Source organism: Gymnoscopelus microlampas (assembly GCF_963454915.1).
Source record: "Gymnoscopelus microlampas genome assembly, chromosome: 7".
Taxonomy (NCBI): Eukaryota; Metazoa; Chordata; class Actinopteri; order Myctophiformes; family Myctophidae; genus Gymnoscopelus; species Gymnoscopelus microlampas.
Window position 1 is genome coordinate 34705641 of NC_139944.1, and position 24404 is coordinate 34730044.

Below are 24404 nucleotides of genomic sequence, written 5' to 3' on the forward strand. Positions count from 1 at the left end.
TAAACAAATCAAAATAAATAAACCACACAACTGTATGAGAATACACTACTCCTGCAATTATTAAATGGGAGAAGGCAATTCAGATGCTCCCAGAATCTAGTAAACATCAAGTATTTGGAAAAAAGGACTGGGTAATTGGATAAATGTGCCTTTACCTCTCCACCTCTAGGAAACTCAGTCGAAGACTGTTTTGACTGATGAAATGCAGTAGCATTGAAACGTTGGTTGTGATTGCATATAAAATATTTAAAAGACAATCTGTGTGCGTAGTGCCGCTCTCAGGGTTAGTTCTTTTAAGTGTTTGACAACTTTTCATCTGTTGAACGGTTTATAAAACATTTATTATACCAACCCTTCAAAAACAATGAGAATCATTTGAGTAGGTTGCGTGACATTTGTGAGACATTTTAAATTCTGATTGGGCTTGAAATCAGAAAAAATGGTTAAACCCCAGAACTTTCTGTATCAGAGAATAACATAAAACGTGCTGTCTCACAGATTATAAAAAATTCACAATTTTTGTGGTGCAAATTAAAGCCGCATTTGTAACTTTTGTCATACCCGAGATTCAAACCCAGGTCTCCTACATCACTTTCAGCCCGCGACCCTAAAATAATGCGGCCATTGACTCGCAAACCCAAAATAATTTCGCGATCCCACCGTCAGTGTCCCGCGACCCCAACTTTGGGAACCACTGTCCCAGAAGAGAGGCCATACTCACTTTGCCTGGGGAATTATTGCACTTCTGAGCTTCCAGCAGTATCATTTGTCAACCAGTATGTTTCCTAACCAACTTCAAGGACTAAATTCCTCAATGGCAGATGTACTAGTTATACTGTATGAACATAGGTTAAAATAAATTGTATTTATTAAAATAAGTAACCGGTTTCATAAGGTTGCATAACATTTTGTAACGTTAACCGAGCTAACAGACCTACCGTATATAATTGTCTGTGATGAAGAGGGAATTTTATTTACCGTTGATGTTTTCATTCAGCTTCTCCAATGCCTTACATCATTATCTTCATGAGACGGATAAGTCTGAGTTCACTCAGTTTATTTCTCAAAAACAATCATGTAAAACAAAATGTAGTAGACCTACAACAAAGAAGCTAAACATACTGACAGAATATTGTCAAATAAAGCATGTTCTTTCTTTTCACATTGAACAGTATGTCTAAAAAACAAAATCTCAATAAGTCTCAAATTGGAAGTAGAAAAAAAAAAAGAGTTAAAAATCTGACTTGTACGAACGGGTTCTGAAAATGAATTGGTGAAATAAATACAGAAACAGTTGAAGGAATGCCACAGCGATGGCATAACTACATCAATGACTGTGCATCAAAGTTTGAAAATCTGGCATTTCAACCCTCCCAAAAAAATCATTTCTTGTCATGGTGACTGACAGCAGATGTCCTCCAGAGGCAATTACTGTTCATGATGGCAACAAAAAGAACACGGAGTAAGCTGTTGGATCTTATCTGTCTGGTCGCATCATGCCAGGCCTGACTGGCATCATCATAGGTCTGGGAGGGCGCATCATGTGTGGGGGCCCCATCATCGGCATGTGGCCTCCCATTGGCGGCCTCATACCTGGAATGATTGAAGTTGGAGAAATACAAATTGTTCTTTAGGTAAACAAAAAGTCTGCATTATTATGGCATATACGGTACATAACTAAGCACTAAGTATACAAGGCTTTTTTTCCTTTTTGTCTGAATTTCCATAATCCATCATTTAATTGGTGTGAACATGAAATCCCTGTAAACATTAATATCCTCATCGTTTTTCTTAACCCATAAGAACGGGAGAGCATCTGTGTGTTATTTTAAGATTTCTTTGGCTATTCAAAAATAGCAGATATACAAGCTCATTGCCGCGCTATGAGCTTGTAGATCTGCCATTTTTGAAAAATCTGGAAATGTTGTGCTAATCTTTGAATACATATTTTTTAAAGCGAACATTTGTGAAACCTTTTTCACACATTTTCAAGATTTTTCAAAAATAGCAGATCTTTTTGAAAAATCTTGAAAATGTTGAAAGATCATAGCGCGGCACTCGGCGGCGCACTACAAGCTTGTATATCTGCTATTTTTTAATAGCCAAAGAAATCTAAAATGACACAGATGCGTTCCCGGTCTTAAATCAGTTAAGGAACCATCTAGCAGTACATCAACTTTTGCATTTCCTTCATGTCAAATCCAAGAAAGCTGCATCTGACCTGGGCCACCAGGCATCATTCCATGAGGTGGAGGTCCCATCATGGGCATCATAGGAGGACCTCCCATCGGGGGTGTTGGCAGCATTCCTGGACGTGGAGGAGCACCTGTGGGTCAAAGTTCAGTTTGTACAAATTACGTGTTGAAACAAAACGCACTTTTAACACATTGACTGCTAGAGTTAAAAACATCATCCACCGTCCCCTTGCCAGCAAAACAAGCTATTTTAGAAAAATCATGGAATATTCTCTGTGACCTCCATCCTCACGGAGATCGGCTCATTACACGCACGGGGGTGTCGTGGTATAGGCGAAAAAAAGTTCTGCACGGGGTGATCCATTGCATAGCTGTGGTCATTTCAATGAGGCTTGTTTTTGCAGTAAAGCAAGAGGAACGGAGATATAGCGATCTTCCCACAGGAAGTAAACAGGAAGTAAATGAGCTTTCATTTTTTCAAATGACGTCAATTCCGGGTCTGATGTCATCAGGCAGTGAAAGCATCATTCATAGGATAGATAACAGCGCCCTCTGGCGTAATCAATGAAAACATGATTTTTTAAAAACATTTTGGCGTACATTGGAAGAGAGTAAAAGCTGTGGGAGGACAGACTCACCTGGGGGAGGGGCACCGGGGAACGGTGTGGGGGGAATCTTTCCCTGCTGGAAAGCTGCCGCTGTGGAGGGAAACAAAGGGAAAGCATTAATAGGGAAAATGATACTACACAATAAAGAAAAAAACATCAGAAGATGCATCATCCAAGTACAGGAAAGCATGGATGTTATGTAGGTGGGGCAAATACTTGACCTTTACAGGGGGTCACTATTATGATTTGATTTGATATTAGACACATGACATTGTTTATTAATTATTTAACTTTTTGCCCTTGTGTTAATGTGTTTCTCATTTCTTTAATAGGAAAGCAAGCCAGTCATAAATCTCTCTGTCTGTCCCTTCCCTGCGACATGCTGGTTATCGTTTAAACTGTTACAATTACCTACACACCTGCTGACAAAGACATATTGCACCACCTTCATGGCCCACATAATGTATAACCATCACAATATTTAAATGACCTTGTGGGGGGATGGTGGGTGTTACAAAAAGGTGGACGATGGGCATCACAAACGTAACATGTCCATATATGGGCCATCACAAATGTAAAATGCCCATCTATGGGGACCACATTACACTAGATTTTCAGGCGGTATAGCTGCGCTGTCTAACCTGCCCTAACCACCCAAGTCGAATATCAAACTGTCCAAGACGTCAGTAGAGAGCGCGAGAATGTATTTTAATCTGTGAGTGTGAGGGGTAATCGTAATGAAAACAATAGGGGTATTATTTTACGGAAGAAATGGTGAGTTGAGATGTCCATTTTTCACCGTTTCCATGCATGTACTTGTCTTTTTCTGTTGTGGTTTCTTGTCTGTTATGTTGCGTTTCTTGAACGTAAGCAAGCATCTAGCACCTATGTCATGACGTTGTAGTCGCGCAGGGCGGCTCTGGGTTGACATTGTTTAAATCAGTCTGAACACAGATCCGATCTGATCACTTGCAAATAACAGTGTCAACAGTCGGTCCTAAAGATCGGATTTGAGAAAATCCGGTCTAAACAGGGCCTTAATGTTTCAGCTTGCACTTGGAGACCAAATTACTTCTGTCCAGAGGGTAAAAGCTGGAGCTTTGCGTGAAGAGCGTGGGTCGGGTCTGAACATTTTTTGTGCTTGTCTGAGTGAGGGCAGACTGCTCATAAATCGTCGGGAACGACGGATGGTTTTTGACCCCCACAATTGTCAGAGCAGTCTGTACCAGACGGGTGATTTGTGTCTTCAGCTGCACTGTCAGTTTACCACACCCTGCTGTTATGCTCTCTAGGAGGGCCTGAGTTCATATCAACATGATAGAGATGCGCGGATCGCGGTTTTAGCCGCGGTTGCCGCAGTTAACCGCGGTTTGGGTGGATTCGGGTCAATCAAATATAATTATGAATTAATATCGGATAAACCGCGGGTGAAATATTGCGGTAAATAAATTAATGACATCTAATATATCTATCCATAAAATAGCTAAATCTCTTCGTGCTTGTGTCTGTGTGAGTGTGTAGAGCAGCCTATGCGATGCGATCACAAAATGCATCGATTTAGCCTATGGAATCTCGGTGCGTCTTTTTTCTTTTTTTTTAAACCGGAGTTGCGCTGAACAGCGCAGCAGAGCAGTGCGCTCTGTACGTTGGATGCCGCATCTATGTTGGATGCCTGTATGTTGGATGCCGCACGGAGTCTGTATGTTGAGCGCAGCAGACCAGTGCGCTCTGTATGTTTAGCGCAGCACCAGGCACGCGATTTATGTGCGTGGCCGTGGGGGCTCAACTCGAACCGCAATAGCCCCGCCCCCTCAGCCGCAACCAAAAACAAAGTATGTTTCTCTGTCTGAGCTATTGTTCTAGGTGTCAACGGCGCGTTAACACCTATCTGCGCCCCGCTATAGTAATGGTAATGGTACTGTAAGTTTGAGCCTGACATCTGAGATTCACCAATTGAGCGTGGGGGCGCTGGCCCCGAAGCCCCCCCCCCCTATCGGTGTCCCTGGTGTGCACACAAAAATATTTAAGAAGTTAAGAACAAACCCAAGTGATGGCAGCTCTGCTGATCAATACTGGCCTGGGGTCACCAGTATTGTTATCTACTCTACTGCATAAAGAACTGAATTATAACAGTAGTGTTATCGACTGTATAGCACAGATGTGGGCAACCATGTCTTTTTGATGGACCAGTCAATCAGGTTTGGATATTGAGTCAATCAAGAACAAACCATTCACACTGTCTGAAACAATCACACTCAACCTTGGTGGTTTGAATGTGAAACACAATGAATCATAGCCAGCAACAGAACTGCAACTCATCCCTTTGCTGCTGGGGGAAAAATGTCTGCGGCTTCCTCAAATATTTTACAACGGCGTGTTCAAATTAAAACAGGGTTATTAAGGGAAGAACTCTACTAAATAATAACTACCAAATAGTATTATAACCCTGAATACAAATGTCATCAGGTTGATCATGCCTGATCATCATGGAAATAAAGTGAACCAGAATCAATTTTGTTTGCTAGCAACTTCCAAGGAACTTGGTGTTGGTTTGACATGTAGACAATGACACAGTATTGAAAAACCGTGGCATATTTTTCTTACTCGTTTTATCAATGAGGCTCTGGGCTTGCTCTTCCATCCATTTCTGATAGTAGTCTTTCACATTTTCTTTATGTTTTCGACCACTGCAGTGGGTCTTCCTCACGGATGGCTAGAAAAGAGACAGAATAAGAATGAGGCTTCTTATTCGATGATCCAGGGTTCGCACACATTTTAACCCATTCAATCCGTGAACGCATACTGTGTCATTTTAGATTTTTAGCTATAACCATTATTTTATACTTTGGGCTATTCAAAAAATAGCAGATCTACAAGCTCATAGCGCGGCACTCAGTGCGGAGCATTGAGCTTGTAGCCGCCCTATAAGCTTGTATATCTGCTATTTTTGAATAGCCAAGGAAATCTAAAGTGGCAAATATGCGTTCCTGGATTGAATGGGTTAACAATAAATGTTCTAATGTAACTTTTACATACCTTTTCCAAAGTATTTTACCCTATTTCCAGGCCTATAGCAATCATAATGGTGCAATAATGAGGCTTTTACACATGTGTGCCATCAATGCCCCAAGACAGACTCGAGCAAAGGTGTCACGTGACAAAAATAACCGATCTACAAGCTAACAAAGTATCACGGTGCAATGTGTTGTTAGCTTGTGGATCTATTATTTTTGTCACGTAACGTCCTGTATACATCAGACCACAAGTATTTCACATAATGCAAGAGATGTTTTTTATGAACATCATCAAAAGCCAAAAACTATGTACAGGTATATCCTAACATTTTCCAAAATATTTGATTAATTCCAAACCTTTTCCAGGCTTGGAAAACAGTTTTTTTTTTTTTTTTCAAAATATTTCCAGGAGTTTCATGACTGTGGGAAGAGAACGCTAGTGATAATATAATTCATAAGATCTCTTCTATGCCACCCTATTTTATTGTATGAATCACGTGTAAAAATGTAAATAAATCTTACCGAATCATGTGTAAGGTAGGTGTCACAGTAGTCACAATAAAATCTGTGGAAATATTCAAGGTTAAGACAAGTTACACATTGAGCGTACCACACACAAACACATTGTTTTTAAACAGTCGATTACTTATTTTGTATAGCAGAGCAATGGTGTTGTTAAGATTTCAGCCAAGAAGCTAAATCGACTGCTGCTAGAAATTTAGATAGATATCACAGGCATGTGCTCCTCAGATCCATTTTGAAGAAGACATAACAATAACATCAACAGACACACCGTCCAAGGCCTATTTCCTTCCTTGTTGATGTTTTGAAGTTATTCTCGCCACAGCCAATAATCTATGCATTTAGCAGACGCTCTTATCCAGAGCAACTTACACATGTTTATTGAACTACAGTGAATAAACAGGTACTAATCACATACATAAGAGTGCAGAGACAGAGGACCGTGTAGGGCCTCTAGAGCAGTGGTTCTCAAAGAGTGGTCCAGGGACCCCCAGGGGTCCTTGAGGTGGTTCTAGGAGGTCCCCAGCTAAATGACTGGTAACTAAGAGACTGCACAAATGGAACCAAATGGACCCTTAGGGGTCCATTTGGTTCCATTTGTGCACTCTCAGAGTTATGCGGGTTGTGTGTGTGGCCTACAATGCATAGTAAACCTGGGGGTCCTTGAAATTAATACGTTTGAGACTCACTGCTCTAGAGACTAGGATACTAGGTAATCAATGACCCTAGCATCTATCTAAATAGTATGTTATCTAAATCACATTCTTCTTAACATTTGTGGTCAAAAAAACAAACAAACCTAGCAATCAAAAAGCACGAGGACAATAAGTCACCAAGACACAACTTTTAAAGTACAGTGCTCCAAGGCAAGCAATGGGGGATGTCTTTAGTTCACCGTTTCCCAAACACCGGATCGGGACCCATTTGTGGATCGCAGAAACATTTTTTATGGATCACGAGTGAATATCCCCTTTATGTTTTGTTTCATACATTTTGTTTTTAATTGTCATTTCAAAAACATTTCCCAATTTTTTTTGTAAAAAATTTTCAACAAATTCAACGATTTTTCAAAAGAATTTCATAAATAAAACAGAAAACAAATGTTTAAGAAGTAGTGAGAATAGCCGATCTACAAGCTCACAATGGCAACGCGTTGTGAGCTTGTAGCTCTGCTATTTTCACTAGCTTGGGACCCATGGGGAAACATCAAATTTCCCTTTTGGGTCTCGAGCTAAAAAGTTTGGGAACCAGTGTCTTAGCAGCTAATGTGAGATACAAACCAACATTCCATTCCATTCATTCGATTCATTCTATCCCAGCAAATAGACGGATCCAAACCAATAACCAAAAAAACGCTCGGGTACTAATGTAATAACATAACTATCTTATTACATTTTACAATTCCTTGGATACCTACGACAAGTAAAAGTGCACGAAACACGTATTAATCTAGTGCGGGACGCCAGGGAGGTTAGATGGATAGACAATAACACAATGTTTGTACTTACTTCGGCATGTTTCCCTTGGTAATGTAATGGTAGCAGAAAAAACCTGCTGCTCCTACGAAAGCGCGGTTCCGGTGTGTTTCAAATAATGCTCCCCGACTAGGATTTAGGTTTGGGCATTGTTTAGTTCCGCCCGCAATGTAGACGTCTCTCGCAACTTGAGGTCAACCATTATTAAGTGCTACCTACATAAATAATGTAAATTGTCATTTATTTGAGTGTAGGTGCGATTATTTTACTGAGAAATGTATCTTTTTTTTCCATGTAATGCTCCCTACCCCCCCCCCCCCACTATTTACTGTACATATTTGTCTTTTTGATACTACTCGTTTATATGATGTTTTGCATATTATTGTTTGTCTTCAAATGTTTCGATGAGTTGAATTCACAGGAACCCAATGGAAACAAGCAATGGGCTTTCTAGTAGTCTCGCGTAGCCAGACAACTATTCCACAATCTCAGAATGCATTTGAAAATTGTACCTCTGTGTTTTTTTTTCTCAAACTGTTAATAAAGTATTTAATCAATCAATCAATCAACCAACCAATCAATCAAAAACAACACCCAAACAAACATTGCATTACGTTGACTCGTACGCAATCCAATCTAACATATTTATATTGACAGACGATGCATATTTTAGTATCAGCTTGTGTGTGTTTTTAATGTAATAGTCTAAACACATGTAACGCGAGGTTGAGGTTACAACATGCAACCGCATGTAACTTTTCATTCATTGCTAACCAATGAAAACGAGGCTTCCAATAGCAACAGATGACGTTAGGGTCACGTGGTGACGTCGTTTTTGATTGGTCTTCTGGTCGAATGTTCCTCTCTCTCGCCCCATGGCCTGCAGGGATGATCATCTCTGGTTGGTGAATTGGTTGTTAAGGCAACCGCTTGTTTTAGATAGTAAAGTGTAGTAGTTTACGCAGCTAATAGGCAACTCCCCCTCTCACAGAGGGGAATCAAGCAAGTACTCCACTACATATTTTTACTTTTTGTACACTACAAATCTACTTGTAGATTTTGATTATTATTACAAAACATACATTAACCACTAGCAGATCCACACGCTCACAGAACTTGTAGGTCTGCTATTTTCAAAAGATTTTATACATTAAAAAACGTGTGAAATGGGACATAATGGGACATAATCTGCATAATGGGTACTTTCTACTTTTGGTACTTTAAGTACATTTTGATGCTAATAATAATAACAGTACATTTAGATGTTTTTCTACATTGCAGTATTGATACTTTTACTTAAGTAAAACATTTGAGTACCTTTCCCACCACTGCATAGTAGATTTGTTACACATTTTGACCATAGTGGTATCCCCCCTGGCGTCATTGGTTGCTAATAACAGCCAAATATCAAACAGCCAATCACAGCGGACCCCGTCTCTCTGGCGGATGGGACGTAGACTCGTACCCATGCGTATTGAGCTTGTTGTTGTTGGGTTAATGGTTGTTATGGCTGGACGACAAGGCCTCGGCGTCGGATTAAACTGAGCTCCTCGCTCCCCCTCTCCGTGTGGACCGACACGGGACACGGGACAGCATCGCCTGCCATGGAGCAGGGCATGGAAATGGACGTGGACGCGGAGCTCATGCAGAGGTTCAGCTGCATGGGCACCGAGGACAAGGACGTCCTCATCTCGGAGTTCCAGAGGCTGCTGGGCTTCCAGCTCAACCCGGCGGGCTGCGCCTTCTTCCTGGACATGACCAACTGGTGAGGCCGAGGATGAGAAGCGGGGCCCTGTTAGCAAGTGTTGCCAGTTTTTTTGCGAGAGAAACAAGCAATGAAAACAAGCCCAAAAGAAGCGAGCCCGTCGCCCTTAAACATATTATAGCCTACATTGTCAATTTGAAAATTGCCGATCTACAGGTTCACAACGCGTCGCATCGCGAATCGTTGTGAGCTTGTAGATCTGCTATTTTCCCCAAAACATATTGAAGAAAATGTTATAAATGTGGAATATTTTTTTTAACATTTTAACCCAAATCTTGTATGGATGGGGGGGAGGGGACCCCTGGCATGAAATATTTCGGAAGCATTAGGAATACATTAGGAAGCAAGATCAAATAAGCTAGCCCTAAAATCGCAAACCGCAAATTGCCAATATTTACAAGCAACGTTATAGAAAAACAAGCCCAAAGTCGCTTATAATAAGCGGACATGGCAACACTGCCTGTTAGCCACTATAGCCAGCAACACAAAGCTAACTCCAGACATCCATCCATCTGTCCCGCCGCCAACAACATAGACTTAGAACTCAAGCTAAAGTAGATCTAGTGTCAGGTCAGTGTCATTGATGCACGTCAACGACATTTGTTTTATTCATGGAATGACAAGTTAAGGTGAATCTGGCGTGGGGGCGAAAGTGAAACTGCAAAGTTTGTCCTCCTTTGGCTGAGAGAGCTTGAAATGCAACAAACACACACACAGGAGAGCTAACTTAACCAGCTCGCTGACGTAAACAAGAGGAGCCACCAATGAAGATGATATGCCATCTTGCACAATAGAATGCAAGCAATAGTAATCCATTCATCTAAGCTGGTATAAACTCTGGTGCTCCAAAATACAACCGCAATCAGCCAGGGTGATGACATAACCAGAGTCGTGATCTTTGGACAGCTCATAGAAAGTCACGATTTTGCGTGTCCATTATCAGTTATCATCAAATACATGATCAATGGCTGAAACCAAACAGTGGTCAGTCTGGTCACATGTGTCAATTTCATAATAGCTCTCTCTCAGGCTGATCAGAGTACCCCTGCCACAGGACCTCAATGGAAATAAGCCCTGGGCCTTTTTTGGTTATGCTTTTAGCATCCTTTTGTATAAATCTGTACCACTCTGTACTAGCCTTGGATCAAGACTATCATAGATGTATTTCATTGTGTCTTAAAGTAAAATTCACACTCGATAAAATACATCTACGATAGTCTTGATCCAAGGCTACCACTGTACCTTTTTTGCAAACTGTTAAACAAGTATTCAATAAATGAATCAATCAATCAATGCCCTGTACAATGACTGGTTCTGTTCTGTACCACACAACTCATCTGCTCTTTTTTCGGAACAGGAACCTCCAAGCTGCTATTGGAGCATATTATGACTTTGAAAGTCCCAATGTAAATGCGCCATCCATGTCCTTCGTTGAGGATGTGACGATCGGCGAAGGGGAGTCCGTACCCCCAGATACACAGTTCACAAAGACCTGGAGGATACAAAACACAGGTGCGGCGCCTCGTCTTCTTTCTGCATCCTTTTTACACTGCACTGTCTGGTTCTCAATGTGGGTTCCGTGGACCCCCAGGGGTCCATGACGAGTTCCGGGGCCTCTAAGAGACAGTACATGACAGAGTTAATTTTAATTAACACATTTTCAGTGTAGAGTGAGGTCCCAGAGATAAAAAGATTGATCACATGTGGGACCATGGCCTAATGTATATCAAACTGGGTTTTTTTTTATTTAAAAACACTTTGAGAATCACAGTTTTACAGCAACAACATTATGAATTATAATAGTGATGTTTGCATGCTTGCATGCAGGTATGTGATTGATTTGTTTTTGACCTGTGTCCTAACTGCACTATATTTCAGGTGCTGAATCCTGGCCACCTGGGGTTTCTCTGAAGTACATTGGAGGAGACCAGTTTGGCCATGTGAACATGGTCATGGTGAAGTCTCTGGACCCGCAGGAGATCTCCGACGTGAGCGTGCAGATGCGTAGTCCCACAGCTCCGGGCATGTACCAGGGCCAGTGGAGAATGTGTACAGCCACCGGATTATTTTACGGAGGTAGGACGTCAGCAAGGACTATGCCAATAATAAAGATGATAAAGAATATGCCGGCAAAGTCACAATTAACATGCACATAGCTACTTCTGTTCAGGGTTGAAAAGAAACAGAAAATCGTATTAATCAAATCACATTTGACTAATCAAATAATAAGCATTCTATTAGATAAAATGATATGTACATTAACAGTACATACAATTGTTAAGTGTTCCTCCTAAAACAATTAAAATATGTAGTATTTGCTCTAAATGCACATTTACCATATTTATTTTTTACTTGAAAGCCAAGTCACTTTATGGTTGCCAAATAAATCCATAGATGAACTGCGTAATAATAAAGGAAATCAACAGATTAATCAACTATTAAAATAATTGTTGGTTGGGGCGTCTGGGTGGCGCAGAGGTTAAGTTCCCCACCGCTGTGGACTGGGTTTCAAATTCTCCATGGTGCATTCAGCTTGGCCTGGCACGCCAATAAACACAACTAATTGTGTTCATGGGCAGGGGAGGGTGATCTCTATCACTGCATAGGGTTGTCACGATGGCAAATTTAAGTTGACGATTAATTGTCACTCAAATAATTGCGATTAACGATTTAATTGTGTTTGGCATTGAACATTGGAACATATGAATAAAAATGACATGTTGGGCAGATATGACAAATAACTTAAATATACATAGAAATTGTTGGCATAATTCATAATTTTATACATGTAAAAATAGCAGACATAGCTTACAACGTGTCACGAAGTGACGCGTTGTAAGCTAGTAGACGAATATGCAAAAATAATTGTGATTATCTCAAATCATTGCGATTAGACGATTATGTAATTATGGTTACAGGCTTATCACTGTATTAGTAACTCCTACTGTCGGTTGGAGTGCCTACTCAGCAGGACGCAGAACTGGGTTTGATAACGTGTTCCTCTGAACACGTTACACCCTCCCGGTGAAACCCTTCACTGTCGGGTGAAAAGAAGCACCCAGCGACTCCATGTGTATCGGAGGAGACAATTGGTTGACTACACCATCCACAAGACCAACAGTAGGGGTTGGCTGTGACTGGGACACACATTTGGCATAACGAGTACATTTGAAGGGGTAAAATTAGTTGCTTAATGTTGCCTAGGTGGTAAATTTGAATGGAACTATGAATAGCCAGCCAACATAACGTTACTGAAAGTAAAACTATTACAGATGTATTAGTTTGATCTAGGGGTCTGCGATATGACTATAAAGAGCGGTGAACGATTCCAATGTCTCCACGATATGCCTTTTCAGAGAGATCGTATAGGTTGTGTGTTACAGCGAGTGCACATTCTATGAGTCGCAGTTCTATACCTTAATTTATACTTCTGTAGTACGGCGGTGTCATTCGCCAAAAAGAACAGATCTACAAGCTAACAATGATTCGCGGCTCGACACGTTGTTAGCTTGAAGATATATTATTTTTGCTCACGCATGCTTCCATCGGCCACACCCCCTTTTTAGCAAGCTGTTTTTGCGGCGCACGCAGACACACACATGGAGGAGCTGCTTGTTCCCTCGGTCTATGGAACTGGTTTGTACTTTGGATATTCCAAAACAGAGCACAGTGCAAACTAAAGTTATTTGCAACTGTAACTTTTAACCAAACCCAGCATAAAGAGTGCACATGCGCCTGCACATGGACGGACATGCACTACCTCAGGTATCGATCAGAAACAACCATTTGCACCTCGCTTACAAAAGCGTGTCAACAGCGTGAATTAACATAGGAATGACCGACCTGGCTGGATGCATATCAATGGTCCATTGTGTGACCTGCTAAGTAGTTACTGTAGGTGTATAGGCTACTGTCAGATGTTCTGTCCGAAGCAGTCAAAAGAGAACGTTACAGTACTAACTCGTCATTTAGCAGCCTACACTGAATGTCACATGATCGAACAGCAGGATAGATTAGAATAGATTATCTATCTATTTATCAGCAGCATAAAAATGAATAGATTATCTATCTATCAGCAGCCTAAAACAAATAGATCTATTAGCGGTGATAAAAATCGGCTGAAAAGAATCGTGATATATTTTGCCATATCGCCCACCCATAGTTTGATCCCAAATAAACACCAGAAGAAGAAGAAGCTGACTGTTGTTTCGTTGTATTTTGTTGTACAAACCGGTCTTTCACTATTATCTGTTTTCTAATGCCTAACTGTGGAACAGGCTATATCTCCCAAACGTGTGCACATATTCGTCTTGTGTTGGTGATCAGCACCATGCGCGCACTGCACTCACTGTCATTGAGAAAGGATTAACTCTGGAGTCTGTGCATAACTGTAGTTCCCTTTTCCAGAAGGTGGCATAAACATTTCCTGTTCCGGGTCTGTTTCTCATAGCTTCATTTCATTGACTCAGCAGCAGATTTGTACCAGAAACACATATAAGGTGTCATGTATTTCCAGTGCTGCTGTTGCTGAGCCAATCAATTGAAGCTATGAGAAACGGACGCGTAATGGGAAATGTTGATACCACCTTCTGGAAAAAGGAACTACAGTTATGCAGAGTGTCCATTGGATGTGATTGGACACTGCAGGCAGAACGCTCCTGACAGTGTATGAAATGCAAATAAATGTATTATCATATCCCTATTTAGGCCTAGACCTGAATTCGGTAGCCTAAAGGTAGCTACCATGCTTCAAAAATAATCCATCAGACCTAAGATCTTTCTTCTAATGGCCTGACAGAACAAATGTCTGACAAACAAGTGTCCCTTCATACTGCCAACTGAACGTTTTTTTTTTGTTCTCAGAACTAGTCTGTGTCTCAAGCGGACTGAAGCATTGTGTACTTACTATCCATATCAGTGCGGTTATTTTAATACCTGGATATCATTCTGATTAACTCTGGGACATTTGTCACAGAGGTATAGAGGTTTTGCTATAACGTGCGACAGTTTGTGTTTATGCATTGTCACTAGAGGGATTTCAGAGGTGTCTGTAGAGACTATCGCTGCTTTCACTGCCTGGCAGAATAATAAATACTAAAACAAAATGTATATCTATCGAGCCCACTAAACTTCTGACCAATCACACTGTCCGAACCCATCCAAACAGTTTGGACAGTGAAGACCTCTAGGTGTGCAGTAGCGTCCACTGAATTGTCTGAGACATAAGAAGTTCTTATTGACGTCATTCATTTTGTAGTTATAACCCTATCCGAACTAGTTTGGATGTGGGACGGTAAGCATGTAGCCCCCTTAAGAATGCTAGCCAAATAATATTTTGTATAATCAGTTGGGCTGTCCTGAAACACCTTATTATTTGTATTTTTTTATGAATAGCCGTATACTTGACTACTTGTTCTAAATCAATTTGCCAATAAATTAAATCAATGCTGTTTTGGGTGAGATTACCCTCTCCAAAAGCCAGCACTCGTCTTTTTGCTAAATGTAGTAAGTTGCGTCTTGAGAGACAATTCTATCTCACCCGAAAATGGAATTGATCTTTATAGATACTTCACCTATACGCCCCTCCCCCCAAGGTAAAAAACTGTAAGAGAACTGCCAAAAAAACGAACAAAAATCCTTTTTAAAATGTTACTTTATTTCTTATACAAATGCATAGATGATCAAATACACATTGCACTCGCATCTTGACCGTAGGAGGAAGTAAAAGTGAAAAGAGCAAGTCGTTTTTAGTTGCACCTACATTGTTCTTGTGAAGCACTTTAGTTCTTGAAGAGGTGAAGCATTTATAAGTCCATTTAGCCAAAGGGGACAACTACCTGCTGAACGAGTATCTGAATTTTTGGATATTTGGGACCAGCCCTAGTAATCTGAGATCAGATGTATTATTTACCATCTCCTATAACTTCTTTTCCATGTATTACACTATTGCAGTCTCACCAATTATTTCCAATTAATCTCTTATCCTAATCCAACAGCATCTGTGGCTAATAAACTCTGCCTACTTCACATTCTTTTTACTACTTGTAATTGGAGATGGTCATGGCAAACACTGGCTACATGCAAGTGTCAGTACTGACCCAGAAGAACAACTTAGTAATAGGATGCTGCTAAAGACTTTCTCTTTAGTTCATGCATTTTGCATTATATATAAACTTCTATTTCAGAGCTCAGTAAGCGTTTCAACCAGGCGTATCTGCATATGACCCGTACATCGGCATTGCCCTTTATGGTGTTGTAATATGCAAATCAACATAAACAGGCACACATCCAGTTTAGGAACAATTTGCATTCATCATCTGGTACACCTGGGGCACACACAAAATGTTTTATGAATCCCATGTGTTTTTTTGTTGGCTCTTTTCTCAATAAGAGAAAGTAAGAAGAATTAAAGAAAGGTGTTTGGACTGAAGCCGAGTTTTGCTTCTTGGTTGTTTTGAACATAGACTGACAAATTACAGTTGTTCACATGTTCTAAAACTTCTCATATCATCTTGATATTTTGTCACACACAATTGGTAAGTCTGCCTAATTACAATAAATAGAATTAACTAACTTCATTTTGCCTGTAATCTGTTTTATTTTCTCATTCGTGGCTCTCAACTCCCCCAGTTCTTGCGGACTGATAGTTCTTCTGGTTTTGGACCAAGAAGTTGTGCTAACTTGTGTGGGCTAGAAAGCCAGCAATATCAAGGGTCCCTGCAGTCTGGAGTTAATATAGTTGGTTTAAATGGTTCCTCTACATTTCCCCAATAGATGTGATCTGGGTGATTCTGAGCGTGGAGGTCGGAGGTCTCCTTGGTGTGACCCAGCAGCTGTCCTCCTTTGAGACGGAGTTCAACACGCAGCCCCACCGCAACGTGCAGGGAGACTTCAACCCCTTCGCCTCGCCGCAGAAGAACAAGCACGATGCCACAGACAGCGGCTTGAAAGACCCTGGAGGAGCCTGGGAAGGCACGCCGGAGCCAATCCAACAAGATCAAAATGGACTGTCACACAGTGCTGTAAATAGGGCATCAAATGGCCTCCAAACCAATCTGTCAGTAGTCACGTACAGTCAGGTATGTATGCATGTTTTCACAAAATGCTTATTCACTTTAACTGAAAGTTAAATGTATCAATTGGGTGCTTATCCAAACTCATTGCTTCAATTTAGGTAAAAGTAAAGTGGTGAGAGAGAGGGCTGTTATCAAAAGTTCACCGGTTAGATCCCTTCAAAAGCCAGTCATCAGCCAAATTAATTAAATGGTAGCACTGGCGATCAAATGGCTTCTGTGAGAGAAATCCAGCACCATACACTGTTTTTATCCTCAAATTCTGCATTCTGCATGGGGACTCGCCCCTATTTGATTTTCATCTGTGTTTTCAAAGAAAATAATTTGTGAAATAATGAAAGACGTAGGTCAATTCAATGACATTGACCGTGGCATTCTAGACGCAAATGTTGAGAAACTTTCAAAAACTGGTGGACAAATGCATTCAAGTCACTCAGTGTTTGAACCATCATAGACGGGCTTTAGGGGTTCAGGGACGCTGGTTGTAGTTAGACTTGATGGCTGCTGTAGTTGGAATACTAAACAATAGATACATCTGTCCTAGGAGAATTCTACAGGGATCATCATTATGTATCGAAAGCCAATTGTGGACTTTACCAGTTACCATTCACAATGTGGTAATGTAGGAAGGTTCAATGTGACTTTTAGGCTAAAACCTGTTAGTGGCAAGACCAGATAGTTCTCTGGCAAGGCTTTTGTTGCAGTCAACTATGAGGGACATTGTTGCAATTAAATTACCCGGGAAACACCTTTTTCTAGCATGATCAAAGGTCCTTTAACCCATCTAGTTCAAAGGTTAGTCTGCTGTTAGATTCCGCCCACTAGAATGGTTCACATTATACACTGAGAGTCATTTTGAAACTAGAATATCTGTCCTTAATCTTGACATTTTAGAAATGGCTTTAAAAATGGAAATGTACAGGAAGAGAATTCAGACTGTTCCAGACACTCTTTCATGGCAGTGAATGGTGACACACAATATTCTCAACAAAGGTTGTGACATGATCCTATAATAATGTTTTGTTTTGTGGTGTATTAGGTAGGAATGTGACAATTATGTTGACCTAATTACAGAGTTCTGCTCCAATGAATTAACCCAAAAAGTAGAAATGGAAAAATCTCGATATTTTAAACGTTTTAATTGCCTATACAATAACATCATAAAAACGTAAATCTTTTCCAAAATAGCAATTAAAAATGTTAAAAATAAAAAACTAGCTACTGTTTTCGTAATAATATAGGGTGTCTGTTTGTGTGCGCACTGCAGGAGTTTCATTTCCTCAAGTTGTGGGCTGGCAACTTCACGTAGGAGTGTTGTGTGGGATGATTTTGACAAACTAATCATATGGATCCATCCTACCAGAATGCCCGCCCCAATAACTCCAACAGTCATTAATTATAACTTCAAATTAACTTTATTATCAGACATGATTATAACTTTATAATAACGCCCACTGCTCCTAATAGTTAGGATTGGTAAATGCAGCACACACATTTCACATATCAAATGTACATGTTTTTTGTTAAAAGGTTAAAGCCATGGCCGGCGTCAGACCCTTGAACAAACACTCTATACCAATGAGTACTACCAGAATATAAAGCAACACTTATTTTTACCCAAAAAATATCACTTACCCTACCCTTTTTAAATAAAGACTCTTGTTTTTTTAACATTAGGGTTTTGACATTCTCAACATGATGGGGATACTTCTTTGCAAAAAATCATCACTAAAGTGGATTGACTGGTTCTGACACATCGTCTTCGACTAGCAAAATACTGACTTGTTCACATCCCTAGTATTTGTTGACATATATGCTGTTCCACTTTTCCTTAATTTAATCATGCACAGTTCATGTGAAGTGACTTTTATTATTATTATTTTTTTTTTTATCACTTTATGTGTATCATGTCTATGCAGGGTGTGGTTGCAAGGCATTTAACCATTTATTATTAATAGTGCCCGCTGTTCCGAATTGTTAGGATTGGTAAATGCGAATAGTTAGGATTGGTAAATGCGAATAGTTAAATTGGTAAATGCAAAGCACAAATTTCTACTATGTGCAAATGTTCAGTGACAAAAATCCTACTCCAAAGGAGTGGGGACTGGGGACTAAATTAATATATTCATCCCCAACATTCCTATCATAGTTTAGGCTTTATTCGTCATTTGGGTAAGGGCTATTTTCCTGTCACTTCTGCCTGACTTGTTATGCTGGTTATACTGGATTGTTCACAAATAGTGAAGCCTGATTCATAGTTTGTCGCACAACAGTGTCGTGCATTGAAAACTGCCAAACTACAATCTTTGATACTCATTGACAAATTGTATATCTATATTCTGTGGTACCATAACAGCAGTTTCCTTAGTGTGGTCTTTACAGGTGCTGGTTAAAGCAATATAATACATTCAAGAAGAAAGCATTCAACTGAAAGGCTTGAGACGGATGTTGAAAGGCATTCCATGGCTTTCATTTCCTTTTCAGTTCCTTACGTTGGCGAGTGCTTTTGTTATGGGATACCTGTATCTATGCAAAAAGGTGTCTCTCAAACCCGTTTTAAATAGGTAGTTTTCTTTAACCTGAATTCTATTGTGAGGACGACATCCCATGCGTTGAGTGCTTCCTCTCAAAGGCACTGGGAAAAACACTGCCGGACAGTGTTGAGTTAAATATTGTCCCTGGCTCCAGTCAAATTCATTGTTTAAGACAGATTTTCCCCAGTGGTGATGGATCCACTACTACACCTTTGTGGACCTCCATTCTTTGTTCTGACTTCACCAGCTAGTCGTAACACCAGCAATGCTTTGTTTTCACTTGTATGAATACAAAAAGTCACTTCGCTAAGTACATAAAGCAGTGTAGTCATTTGAAACTTGCGTGTTCCCAGCAGTATCAATCAGTGAGGCTTTAGGCCATTTTCATTTGATCTTTTCCCCAATTGTTTTCAGTTCAGTGAACTGTGGCATAACTGTCCTCCTCATAACATAACTGCAAGCAATTTATGAATTAATAAATAAACAATGTATAATTGTTAACACTTATTACTCTCCTGACAAAGGAATTGGTGACAAAGACCATTTATACCAAAAACAATATTATATTTGACCTGGGACAGTATACATGGATGTACAGGTCTCACAGAGTGCGACATAACATTGCATGCCATACATTGTGATGACGCCATGCGTTGTGCGAAAATCCATAAGCGCTATGTCTGTTGTCTGTTTTTCGCTAAAGATGACAGTACATCTAGCATCTAATCTGGTGCGCCGCCTTCTTCAAATAACTATATTGACATTGTCAAGTAGTCAATTACCTGATTCCACGGAATCAGGTAATTGGCAGGGATACCATGGAAGAGCAGGGATACCATGGAAGAGTAGGGATACCATGGAAGAGCAGGGATACCATTTCAGATCAACTTGAAGTTTAGTGCCACACCCAGGTTTACAGACAGGTGTAGAAGAGAACAATTAAATATAGATGTGTACAATAAAGATGAGGCAGATTACCTCAGTCTCTTATGCAAGTAAGAGACGTCCTGTTAGATGGGAGTATATTCACAGTCATGTATATTCAGTCATACAATACTGTATATGACTGAATCAATTTATGTATATTATACATACATTGATATAATGCCAGTGTGACAGCCTGTGTTGCCAAGACTGACATGGCGACAGGCCTCAGCACCTGTTCAGCAGCCTCACAGTCTGGCTATAGAAACTATCCCTTATTCTCGTCGTTCTGTTTTTGATACAGCGGTATCGCCTGCCTGGCAGCGTGAACAGGTTGTGAGTGACCACTCAGTTAGGGCTGCAACTATCGATTATTATATATCAATGAATCGATGCAAATTCTTTTTCATTTTTTGTAATTGTCTAAATCGATTAGTCTGATTAATCACACACCGTGAAGGTCCCATTCCAGGTGAAGATGTAGCTTATCAGGATGCCCACCTAAACCCCATATGGGTAACCGGAGTCCCTCAGGGCTCAATACTAGTGTATTTTCTGTTTTCTGTTATTGTGGGGAAAGCTTTAGCTGAAAATATCCAAGCTCACAATGCGACGCAACGCGTCACGTTGTGAGCTTGTCGATCTGCTATTTTCAGCGAACGCTATCACCACAATAGACAATACCGATGCTGGGGTTTAAGTGGTTAACACAACTCTACCATACAGATGGGTTAGAATAAAGTTTTAATTCGTTGAAAAGACTCCTAGATTGTAACTTTAAACTAGACAGCTAGTAGTGCATGTGTCGTCTCTAAGGTATTAAGTACAGTGTTTTTTTTATTTTATCATTGTGAGCAGAGTAAAACAACTGTAGTATACAGAGGAAGGAGTTGCCCCTTTAATCTGTCTTTATATCAAACACGTTCCTTTTTCTTTCCAGTTTCATGGACCCTATCCGTTTGGACAGAGCTAGAACGACAAAGACCCCCAATGCCCTCCCCTGCCACTCAGCCCGGGGAGTCTGTGAAATGCAGGGGAGTCTGAAGTGGGGGGTGGATGGGGGTGGGGTGGGAGGGGCTGTTGTTTTATATTGACTTTCGACAACCCTCTCTCGCTCTGTCTCCCCCGGCCTTGTGACCCTCAAACCCCCCTCTCCCACCCCTCCACACACAGACACACAAACTATGGCGAGGACACTGAACGGACTACATTCGCTCCCACGAAACGTCCTCTGCCCGGCACCAAACACCCCGGATACGCATGTGTGAATGCTTCATTTTAAAGAGTGCTATAAATCCTTACAAAAAAGAAAATAAATGTTAGATGGCTATTTTTATTTTTTTTTCGCTGTCAAACACACCTAACTGAAGGCGAATATCCACCCTAGAAAAAACAACTTGCATTCGCAACTTTATTTCCGCGATCTCGGACAGCTGAATACTCCTGAGCATGAGCAACGCTCTCTCCAGAGTTCCTACACAGGTTTGGAAATTAAAGCTAAAATGATGCAAATGAAGTGGATAATTCCAAGCTCTGGAGAAGTGTTAGAAATGTACAAAATCCATGTACAATTTTGAAAAGAAGAGTTATTCAGTCATGATGGCTGCATGGCTGCACAGTCTGTGCATTTTTTTTTTGGCCTAACAAAGAATCTTTTGCTTACACAGTGATTTGGCTTACTTGGCCTTTTTATTGTCCAGCTACTATCAACATATCAAATCAGTCACCAGCCAATGCTATCGACTAGTCAAGACGTGATCTACAAACCGTAGTCTAGGAATCCTGTCTTTCCCCAAAAATCAAACACAGCGATGCCGATGTTGTCAAGTAACATCGTCTGGAGGTGCTCTGCTGTCCCTGTGTGAGGCTTTTACTTTGGGGTGGATTTTCCACTTTAACCACTTATTCAGAAATCTTCAAAAAATAGCCGATCTAAAAGCTCACAATACATATTGTGAGCTTCTAGATTTGCTGTTTCTGAGAAATCTTTTTTTTTTTTTTTTAAGGTTTGAGTATTTTCACCCATAATGACATGCCCAACATGGGGATGCCAGGTTGAATGAAAGTGGTTAAATAGTTGGCCTGATGAACTTCGCAAAAGGAATGTTTGTGTTGTGTGTTGTGAGTGAGCAAGAAAGAGAGGTGTGAGGGAGTTGAACAAGCCATCTGAGTCTTCTTCCGCCTGGTGTATGATTATTTAGTTTTATGAATGACTGTCTAGGTGTAACTCAAAACGTGCGTGTGCTTGTACGTGTGAGTGTGCATGTGTGGTCTGGTTTCCTGTCGATTTAAATTGACATGGTGTATGTATACTACTTGGGTAAGGGTGTCATGTCTCCACACATATGAAGTGAGAGCAGTATTATTTTCAGTTTAATGATATGGAACCAACTGATTCACCAATTGCCCCAGTTGGTATATTGCCATATGCCTCTTAAGTGTGAAAATAAATACCGGCAAGTAAATAAAAACTCCCCATACAGCCAGCAGATGGTGCTAATAATCAAATTACTAAATCAGACATCACCCCCCCTTCCCTCCCCCATACCATCCTCGATGCTATATAATGTGGTGTGTTTGTGTTCTGTTCTTGGAAACGCTGCCTGAATGTTAGGTTTGATGGGTTTTGTGTCGATATTATGAATACAGAAATTGCAGATGTTTCGCTACTGCTATTTGCACAATGCTGTACACCACTTATGATGTTTAAAAGTGGTAACCTAAAAAAAAGTGATGCCAGCATTTTCCAGAGAGTTTGAGCGCCTAATTTTTTTTTGTGTATCTCTCTTTATTTTCTGCACCAGAGTACCAAAGTTCTTTGAAAACCATTTGGGGATGTTTTGATTTTTCACATAAATTGACGCAAATTCCTGCAGAAAAATAATTCACATGGGTCACATTGTGAAATTAATTGTGATGGAAATGAAGATCAGTCATGCTTCTTGTTTACACATTTGGGATACATGTGTTTGAGGATGAACTAACTAATTACTGTCATCGGAATCTCAATGTATTTTCGGCATCAATGTACAATAGAAATGTGTGTTGATTGGCCTCAATAGTTTTTTTTTTTTATTATCAGGTAATCTAATTTGCCAGATCAATATGAAAGGGAATTGTGTTCATGTCCAGGTCATGTTCGGCATCAAATTCTCCTGATGTCTGATTGGGATCACCACCATACAGTAAATTAGTTATTTCTGGCTAGAGTTATCTGCCCCCGCACCCAACACACCCCTGTGTTAAACCACTGAAACCCTATACTTAGTTGTCCGTAATCCCAAGGACTCTAAACTAGGCCCCCTCCTAGCCGAAAATAGCCAATTATAAGTTGCACTGCGACGAGTTGTGAGCTTGTATATTAACTATTTTCTGTAAATGTTCCTCCCAAATTAGTGATGCTAGGGTTCAAGTGGTTTGGAAGTGTCACCAGCATCCTGCGCTTCACAACTGCTGTATTTGTTACCCGAAAGCCCTCTTCTTCCTCCCAAACAGTATACACTGTTCTGCCTTGCTTTTTTCTTTTAATAATGAAGAGTTACTGTCTTCTTTTGTCTGTGTGCATACGTGCAGTAGCGCGTGTATGGGTGTCCGTATGTATGTGTGTACACAGGCCAGTGTGTGTGTGCGATGGAGAGGGAGTCCTTTGAATTTTGTTTTATTTTTATTCTGCTGGATTCATTGATTAGTTTGTGACTATGTGCAGGTTTGAAATGGGTGGCATGACGAGAATATGAGCTGAGAGTTTACATAGAGTCCGAAGATAGCACATTTATCTGAAGAGGAAATGTCCATTGAAAAAGCCTTTTTTTCCTGTATGTATAAATAAAACATTTGTATGATTAAATTAACACTGAAACAATGTGTATGTGTGTAATATGGTCAGTCTTGAACAATGACTAATGGGAAGACAAGATTTGGTTATTATGGAGTGTAAGAGCAGGTAGAAATGTTTCCCTCTGTTATGAGACATTTGTGGGATTTTTCAACAAGGCCCGCAATGTAGGTTACACTTAATAATAAAATGTAATTTATTGTTGATTTAGTGTCTTGTTAACCACATAACATAGTTGACCGGAGTACACCAGGGGTCTAGTCTCCCTCCTGTTTTCTCTAGATATCTTTGCCGAAAACAGCCAAGCTCACTACATGTGCTGTTGTGAGCTTGTAGATCTGCTATTTTCCCTGAATGTTCTCCTCAGAATAGGGACAGTAGAACTGACTGAAATGTAACAATGATACATAGAACATTAGGCAATGCAGTGAAAGCACTGTGGAAACATCTAATCTCTCA

The 24404-nt window shown here is 40.3% G+C and overlaps 2 protein-coding genes across 2 annotated transcripts; one reads left to right on the forward strand and one right to left on the reverse strand.

The window, feature by feature from the left end:
* Window positions 1-1040: 1040 nt before the first annotated feature.
* On the reverse strand, window positions 1041-7931 carry snrpc (small nuclear ribonucleoprotein polypeptide C). The gene is made up of 6 exons (XM_084062952.1): window positions 7848-7931; window positions 6340-6382; window positions 5408-5516; window positions 2834-2893; window positions 2222-2326; window positions 1041-1593 (listed from the first exon to the last, which is right to left on the reverse strand). Exons 1-6 carry the CDS (start codon window positions 7853-7855, stop codon window positions 1478-1480), a joined length of 441 nt encoding a protein of 146 aa, XP_083919078.1. The 5' UTR covers window positions 7856-7931; the 3' UTR covers window positions 1041-1477.
* A 1356-nt stretch (window positions 7932-9287) lies between these two features.
* On the forward strand, window positions 9288-23972 carry ilrun (inflammation and lipid regulator with UBA-like and NBR1-like domains). The gene is made up of 5 exons (XM_084061441.1): window positions 9288-9579; window positions 10937-11091; window positions 11458-11655; window positions 16354-16658; window positions 21051-23972. Exons 1-5 carry the CDS (start codon window positions 9419-9421, stop codon window positions 21081-21083), a joined length of 852 nt encoding a protein of 283 aa, XP_083917567.1. The 5' UTR covers window positions 9288-9418; the 3' UTR covers window positions 21084-23972.
* Window positions 23973-24404: the final 432 nt, after the last annotated feature.